Source organism: Arctopsyche grandis, chromosome 8, assembly GCF_051622035.1.
Source record: "Arctopsyche grandis isolate Sample6627 chromosome 8, ASM5162203v2, whole genome shotgun sequence".
In the NCBI taxonomy this organism is placed as follows: Eukaryota; Metazoa; Arthropoda; class Insecta; order Trichoptera; family Hydropsychidae; genus Arctopsyche; species Arctopsyche grandis.
In genome coordinates, this window is record NC_135362.1 from 20,829,124 (window position 1) to 20,838,496 (window position 9,373).

At 35.0% G+C, this 9,373-nt stretch overlaps 1 protein-coding gene across 1 annotated transcript; it reads right to left on the reverse strand.

Moving 5' to 3' along the window:
• Nucleotides 1-1,299: 1,299 nt before the first annotated feature.
• LOC143915871 (uncharacterized) lies at nucleotides 1,300-2,470 on the reverse strand. The gene is made up of 2 exons (XM_077436692.1): nucleotides 2,354-2,470; nucleotides 1,300-1,584 (listed from the first exon to the last, which is right to left on the reverse strand). Exons 1-2 carry the CDS (start codon nucleotides 2,468-2,470, stop codon nucleotides 1,300-1,302), a joined length of 402 nt encoding a protein of 133 aa, XP_077292818.1.
• Between the last annotated feature and the right edge of the window lie 6,903 nt (nucleotides 2,471-9,373).

A 9,373-nucleotide genomic window follows, 5' to 3' on the forward strand; every position in this document is an offset into this window, starting at 1 on the left:
ACCAAAAATAAACGCCCCAGTTAAGGTACGTATTACGTAGTTTTTTAATAGTTTTGGATATGTAAAAAAAATCGCTACCACGTCCAATCTATGCCATCGCGATCCATGGCAAAAATCACCTACTGGATTGTTTTCGGTTATATTTTATCCTTGTATTGATATAGATTTGACATTGAAATTATTTTTTTATTTATTTAATTAATATACTTGGGGGAGGCGGCAAAGCCGATAGGCCTAAGGGGTTTGAATAAACATATTTTACAAATTATACATATATGCAATAAAAAAATGAGAAAAATTAAAATACATTAAAAAAACAATATTAAAATAAAATAAAATAAGAGAAGAAAAAAATATAAAATATATAAACAAAAAAAGATAAAAATACAGAAATATGATTATGGGAAAGAAGAATCACAAAAATCCTTTGGTTTTAAAAAAAGTATCAAGTTTATTCTTAAAAATATTAATATTAATAGAGGTTACTAAATCGTTGGGAAGACTATTCCAAACTGAAACCACTCTGTTAGAAAAGAATGTATCTCTGATCAATTTATTAGATTTATCTTTTTGGAGTCTAAGCGAGTGACCTCTGAGGTGAGTGTTTATGTTGAATGAACTAAGATTAGACATATGACAAGTATAGTGATTATTAAGAATTTTATAGACTTCGATTAAGTCACCTCTAGTTCTTCTCGTCTCCAATGTAGTGAGATTCATTATTTTCAATCTTTCATTATAAGAAAGTGATTTGAGTTCAGAAGGAATCTTTGAAATTCTCCTTTGAACCCTTTCAATGCATGTAATATCCTTTTAAAAATGAGGATTCCATATGTTAAAAGCGTATTCAAGTCTAGGTCTGATGAAAGTTTTATATATTTTTGATAAAATAGTTAAATTTAGAAAATTGAATACGCGCTTTATAGCATACAAAAATGAGTAAGTTTTGTTGACAATATGATTTATATGTGCTGACCATTTTAGGTCGCAAGTGGTGATGATACCTAGGTCTAATTGGTATTGGACGCAATTGAGGAAAAGGCTGTTTATTTTGTAGGAAAGATTTGGGTTATTTTTTCCTACGTGGACAACAGAGCATTTCTTAACATTTAAAGTTAGAAGCCAAGTTTTTGACCACGTGACAATTGTGTCCAAATCGCTTTGAAGAGAATTTATGCCATCTGAGTGGGCAGGACAATAAAGTTTAATGTCGTCAGCGAAAATAGAATATTTACAAGTGAGGTCATTTGCTATATCACTAATAAAAATTTAAAAAAAAATTGGCCCTAAAACAGAGCCTTAGGGAACACCACTAAGGACGGAATGAGATTCTGAAGAGCAGGATCCAATCCTCACCGAGAAGTATCTAGACTTTAAAAACACTTTGATCCATTCAAGTAGCCTTCCTCTCACACCTATATGCTCGATTTTTAGTAAAAGCCGATCGATAGGAACTCTATCAAAGGCTTTTTCAAAGTCAAGATAGACGACATCTACGGGTATATTATTATTAAGAAGGAGAGACCAATCATTGTGCACGGTTAAAAGGTTATTCAGTACTGATCGGCCTTTTTTAAAACCATGCTGGAATTTAGATAAAAGGTTGCAAGACTCAAGAAATATAGTCAGTAGAGACTATGATTTTTTCAAAACATTTTAGCAAAATGGGTTAAACACTGATAGGACGATAATTAGTGGCTTCTAATTTGTTTCCCTTTTTGTAGATAGGAATAATGTTAGAAGTTTTCTATTCGTTGGGTATAAAGGAAGATATTATGAGAAATTATGATAAACTTTTCGAAATAAAAAGATCGTACGAATTGACATTGACATAAGGATACGCCCATCACAGCTAGAGTCTACCTAAACATGCCGTCCCGTACGATTCAGTGTGTCTGCACCTTAATATACTCTGAATTATGTACTAGAATCAAAATTTGGTCCATGAATATCACAGATTTTTTAACCCATACACACATATGTATATATATTTGATATTCCCGGTTTATACACACACGACAGTGCGTTAATATAAATTGAAGTTTAATTAAGCAGACGGCCGCCCCGATTAAACTCGACCATTAGACAGTCCGCCACTCCATATGGAAATTATCAGGAAAATGTGGCGATCGTTATCACACCAATAAATACACAGAGACACACGAGAGCTTCACTGGAAGCGAGAGCAGGTCGTCTGAAAAATCTGAAACCCATTAAATAAAATTGCAAGCACAGCCTCCAACGTACACCCCCTCCGGTTGATTTGTAGGCGGATTAAGCCCGTCGGCTAAGTGCGGATTACTGCACTTACATGCAAATGGATCGGGCGCACATACACACCCTTCGCACGTACAAATCCGCGCAGCTTAATCATATTAATGTAGGTGCAACTACTCCTACAAAGGGCTATGGGGGTGCAAGCGGGCGCATCATCCCTGTAACGCGCCACCGCACTCGGGGGTGCATTCATTATTCACTCGCACGCGAATTATTGCCCGCCGTCACGTCAGAACGTTGCAACTTTTGCATGTGCACTTGGAAAATTTTCGTCGCATTTAAAGGAAGATGTGTGATATAATAGCGTCTGTGGCTATATGGAAACGTGATTTGCGAACGGTTTGTGTATTTGTCGCCGCTCGTGCTCGATTGCACTTTTGTTTGCCTTTTTTGCGTACGTGCGGTTTTGATCGCTGTCTATTGTATTTATCTGAGTACGTGTTGGCACTTGGTGGAAAATTTAGGTGTTATTATGTATGTATAGGTACGTACTTAATGTCTATCGAAACTCTAAAGGTGAGTATTCGTTTACATACAAAATTCTCATAAATTTATCTGGCGTTGTTTGTAGCAAGATAGAGTCGGATCAAAATTTACCGACTTTGGCTCCGACTTTTTTTATGATTCGACTCCGACTACAACTTTATATTAACGAATTAGTAAGATGAAACTTTTCTTGCGATGTACATAAAAAAAACTGTTAGTAATGAAAATAATAGTGATTTCCAAAATATAAAAAATTAGAGGAATTAAGAAATCGCCAAAAATTTACATTTTAATAAAGTCTCCAATTTGAGTAGTCGAGTACTCGACATCAAATAAATCAATGCGAAAAATGAGTATAAATAGAAAGTATTAGACGGAGGAAACAATCGATTTTGGCCACAAAACATCAAAATATGTACGTGCAAATCAACGATTTTATTCATAATATAATTTACAATCATAATTTTTACTTTAAAATTGGAGACTAGTGAACACATACCGTAATACTATTAATGAAAGAAAATAATAAAAAAGATTCGTGGTCGGTTCATTTTTTACATACCTCTTTTATACTTCAATTACGATTACAATTCAGGAAAAAATTTTTACGACTCCGACTCCGCTTGAAATGTTCAGACTCCATAGTCCCGGTTTGTAGGCACAAGAAGAAAAAAAGCTGGAGTTCCGAAAACAGGGGGACAACCCGGACGAGTCTGTCAGAGTACACGTACCTACATGCAAATATGACTTTTATCTTCCTATCAACTCAGGTGTATAATTTTAATATCATGTGAAAGAGAAACGCAGCGAAGGTCATGGAAGGATTTGCGTGGACCATCGAAGCCAGATTTTTTTGCAAAACTATTTTATGAAAATTGACTATATTTTACACTAGACACTACATACGTACATATGTACATACATAGTACTTTATTATATAAAATATAAATACACACCAGATATGAAATAGGTTAGATATTATGGGGTAATTCTCAATAAATAAATATACGTAATTATAAATTGAATATTTTGATTTATCTATGTATATATCAAATAAATAACAAAATGCTTAATGTACATATTTATATAATAAAAACACCGTCAGTTTTTACTTCCTGGTTTAATGAAAATTCTGAAATTGATAGTCTTATAAACATGTGTGTACATACATACATAATGTGAATTAATTCGTTTAATTTTATATTGATTCCGGAACGCATTGAACATCTGAAGACTGCTGCAGTATACAGTCATTCACCATCCACTTCTGGATGAAGGCCTCTTCACCACGCTTCCGTTCGTCTCTGTCACATTCTTCAAATTTCATCCACCCATCAACCTTACGGCCTTCCTTTCACTCTTTTTGCATTCTCTCGGGTACCATTCCAGCACTTCTTTTGTCCACTTTTCATCCATTATTCTACTAAGTGAACCGCCCATTGCCGTTTCAGACTATTCACTATATTAACTTCCTTTGTCATCCTTCTCATCCACGTATTCCGATCCCTCCCCTAGCTATGCCCACCATACAGCTTTTCATACTTCTTTGAATGGACTTTTTGTAATATGATTTTTTAGTAAACGGATTATTTCGCACATTGCGATCGCGCACACGACAATCGTTGCCACGAAAATCGCGAATACGGAATATCTGACACTCGAGTTATCGATAGTATGATAGTTCGCGTGAATGGATTTTTCGAGTACCAGATAGCCATAATCGATATTTTAGTGACGTGTGCGAGGTCGTTTTGTGCGGAATAATCACCGAGCCGAATTTTATAAATCATGCAATTTTTCCAGATTCTTTTGGACATGAATTTAAAAACATTCGTCATAGCTACATATGTAGGTGAATGAATTTACCCCGTACGCCTTATGTTTTCATATTAAATACAAAATTCTAGTCAACCGCATAAAGACATTTCGTAAAAAATATACAACAAATTACTACGACGCTGAAAGAATTTTTAAAATCTTTTTTTTTATCCGAGAGTGCATAAAAATTAACGGTTACGACGTCATCCAATTAGGCCTGTAGCATTATACTCAGTTCTAATTTTTGTTTTGAAGGGCTTACGTTAAAATGATAATGCAAATATTGTACCAGCGGAAAAGGGAGCTTGTGTTTTTTAAAAGTACATACACGTATATCTATGTACAGATATACAAAGTACGTTGGTGAACAGACAAAATGGCACATTGCCCGACATGCCATCGATATTTGAAATTTAGTGCCAATATTTCAACCGACACCTAATAATGATGTTGGGCGGCCAATAAAACGAAAAAGTGTAAATAAATATGGCCGCACATGAATGAAAACACCATTCAAATTTATTCACTAAAAGGCGTCGATAAAAAAAATATCCGTTTCGATGATAGCATAATTGTATATGGGCTTTTTGGATAGCTCGCTGGGTTTCCGAGGCGATATCATTAACAACCATGTGTTTTTACAACCAATTGAAACTGACAAGCTTCGGAGCAGAGCGCGATTAAATACACGCGCAAGTTGCGCAATATAAATATTCGCACGCTGGCTGTCAAATGGCATCTGTTCCTAAATGCATCACAAGTACCTACTATATATCTGCTATATTTTTGCATGCTTTATGTCATTTTTTTTCGAATGGAAATTATGTCAACTGTGTCGCAATAACGACTTACGACTACGTCAATAAAATAATCAAATGAGAGACTATATTTACCTTCAAAATGATTGATAACATATCGTTTTTTTATTTAAAATTTATTCTAATAATAAAGTATGGTAGCTTCATTGAACATATGTAATGGAAAGCTGGAAAATAATCTTGATTTTTCCGTTGAATATTTCCTTTGTGAAAGTGATCGCAGTGCTCCTTAGATTTTTGATATCATTCTAGTGAAGGATTTTTATTGAAAAAATATACTTCGTTGTCTTTTGTCGTTTGTACAATAGAAGCAGGTAGGTTCATTCTATTTGCCCCTTTTCCATATTCCCAATGGAACGAATAAATACATTTTTTTTATAAAGACTACTCGTGTTTAATACTCAAAGCGGCAAACAGGAAAAGTACTGTGCATTTTATGTCGAACGATATTATTTCCTCGAATTTTGCATTTATGCTAGGATGCTTTTACTTAATCAATTTGTAATCCATGCTTTGGAATCTGTTTGAAATAAGAATTTATTTTTTTATGTTTGTGCAAGCTCTTCTTCGTATCTCAAACACAATGACGTTGAAAATACATTATATTATAAATATATAGTCAAAGTTTATTCGAGAGTTGTTCTTACGCGTGATTAACAAATTTAGTCCATAGAAACTTGGTGGAGATAAAACTAATATAAACTTCACTCAAATAACCGTGGAAGAAGCAGGAAGAGAAAAATACGCTTTCTTTGAATATTCAACGACAACGGCCTTTGTCGTTTTATTTATTTATTTTTTTGTCATTATTCTTTTTATTTGCCGTTACACATAAATAAGGGGATAAATCACGTGAAGTTTTTTTTTTTTTAGATCAACAATTTATTCATCTCGACAAAGTTTCAATTCTTGGGTTATGTGTATTGGGCCGTCCACGGGCCACTGGTTTGCAAGTTCTGCCCACCCGAGCGGATCACATTTATTTTCTTCTTTTCAACGGAAGAAAAATAATAAAATAGGTCAAAACGGATGAATAGGCGCGCGGGGAATGTCAGGGGACTTTTGCCGATTAAGCTGACCATCAATGTTTACTCTAAATCGGTGTTGTCTGATAGAAAATGAAAGCTCCAAAGCATATGTACATACAAACATACACACATTGTAGCAGTTGTATCTATCAAATTCCTATAAAAAATTTCTTATAATGTAAAAACATTATATAGTATTTGAGGAATATAAACTGAATCATTAGAGCGATAAAGTTGAACTTGTACGGTATTTTTCCTTTATTTTAATATTGTAATAAAGAAAACTCGAGGAAAATTTGATGTAGAAATTTCCGGTTAGGGGAGTGGGAGTATTTGCGCTCCGAGTACGTCCATCGATATGAAATATGCGCCATAAAGGGAGAAACAGTTTCGAAGATAACAAGGAGAGTAAGCGAAGATAAAGGCTTCCCTTTATTTCCAGCTCTACTAAACACTAAATAAACTATCCCAGGAGGCTTCCTTCACTATCTTCTTTCACGGTAGTGCTGGTATCATAATGTTATAGTATACAGTCCAGACACTTGTGCTACCCGTGTTGAATATTCAATCTTCCCAAAGTGTACAATCATTACATTATACTACGTACATTTAATTTATTCCACTGTCACTTTGTAAATGAATCAATAAAAAATGTAAAACGACATTCATTCGATACTGAAAAGAGACATCAAAATGGCAAATCACACAAACGATAGTGTTGTTAACGGAAACGATTGAACTATGTAAAAAATATATATATATACTTCCTTGACAATAGATAATCGACATGCCATGTCGTGTCATTTACTTTGATACGATTCTCCAGACTTCCCGTCCATAACCAAAGGGTTACATTGTATTTATACGACGCGAGAAGGTTTTGGAGCCATCCCAAATGGTCCTACTTCCAATACAGTTAGATATTCTTCGCGCGTTAAACTCCTTTACCTTCATCTAGTTACGGTTTTATAGATTTGGCTTATAGAGCGCGAACGCCATAACTGGAGAAACTGCCGCGGCAATAATGTGCAATTCTGGACCCGGAAACTGCCCATTGTGTGCTTGTTTTTTTAACTTCTTAATAAGTCGAATTGAATGTTTTCGCCTGCATGAAAAAATAGCGAGTCCGAAAGGGGGGAAGCCCATTAGCACGCGTCGCTCTGTGGGCAAAAGTGACCATAACACTAAAATAATATTTATAGGCGCTATCTGAGGGTCCCGATATGGGTTTTCTGGACCGCGGGAAAGGACCACGATAATGGGGGGACCCGGGGATAATTTGTCGCCGTGATGACGGCATAAAAAATAGACCGAATCGCCGTTCGAACGAAATCAAGATCGTCGTCCAAATGGCAACGACTTTATAATACCGCTGTAATAAAAAAAAATGTTTATTTACCCTAGCTTGTGGTGGTCTATCTAGTTTACGCACATCTCCTCCCCAACATCTCGGTGGGAGTTCTGGACTATGTATGGACTTTCTATATCGGTTTCCCTCTCTCTTATAAACATTTTTATTTCACTTGGTTTTTAAACGATCTCACACACACCCATCCCTCGAAATATCTCGTGGCTATTATTGAGTCATCTTTTCAGGCTAAAGGACCATAGCCGTAGAAGGAATCCTGCCTGACATTATTTATGTAAGCAGTCGGTCGTCGCAGGTAAGCAGCGGGTCTCCCCCTCTTCCTGGGCCCTCAAAAGCCAGGTTATCCTTTCCAGAGAATGTTTCGGTGGAATAAAAAACTCAAACCGTCTGTGTGCTAAGTTTTGTACTCACACATGCGATATCAGATCCTACGCACATTCTCAGTCAAGGACGATGCGGGATATAAGCTCAAACTGTGATACGCAGTATTTGAATAAGAATTATGTGGAAGAATCTTGACGTACTAAAAACAGTGTGATATGTTCATATTTTTATTAAATTTCAGTGTGCGGAGGATAGTGGTAGATACAACGGTATGAAGCCCTGTCATTATTTAAAACAGTCGTCTGCGAAAACGTCGTCTGTACATTTTTTTTATGTAAATACCCTTCATCATTCTCATATAAATAAATTATTCAGCCTTTATTCTATTCTGATGTATATATACATGTAAATACTAAAATGAAAATAAGATATTACTAAAAATACAAATTTGTGTGCAAAATAGATTATAATTACTGGATCAGTAGCTAATATGTAAGAAAATAATTTAGGAACAATAAAAAGCATTCAAAAAATATAATTCTCATATAAACCGTCAAATAAGTATTGTCTAATCTACAAATGTATATCAGTTTTTGTCAAATAAATAATTATATTTTATTACGCTTAACCATATACTAACAAATGCCAAATATACATAAATATTTTAGATCTCAAATCTTTCTATATACATTTAACCGATTTTCTGTTAGTTTCAAATTTTTTAAATGGATGTTTGTATGGATGTCCATGAAAACTTGGACATTGAACGCCAAGTACACAAAATCCAGTACACCCAAAGAGATATGGAACGCTGTATGCTCGGTATAACATAGAAAGCTAGAAGCAGAATACGTGGGTGAGAAGAACGACAAGGGTAGTAGATATAGTGGAGAAAGTGAAGAGAATGAAATGGCAATGAGCGAGTAAGGTATCTAGAAGAATGGACGAATGGTGGACAAAATAAGTGTTAGAATGGAACCCGAGAGAATGTAAAAGGGTAAAAGGAAGATCTCAAGGAAGATGGGTCAATGAAATTAAGAAAATTTGTGAGGTGAGTTGGATGAAAGTTGCGCAAAACAGAGACGAATGGAAGCGTAAATTTTTCCAGAAGATTCATCCAGCAGTGGATGATGAATGGCTATAAATGATACATACATAAGTTTAAATAGACATTTCGATTAAACTATTGAAGAACGTTTTGACGGACATCAAACGATTTTGTAGGATCAATTGATGAAATTTGGTGAGTTAAA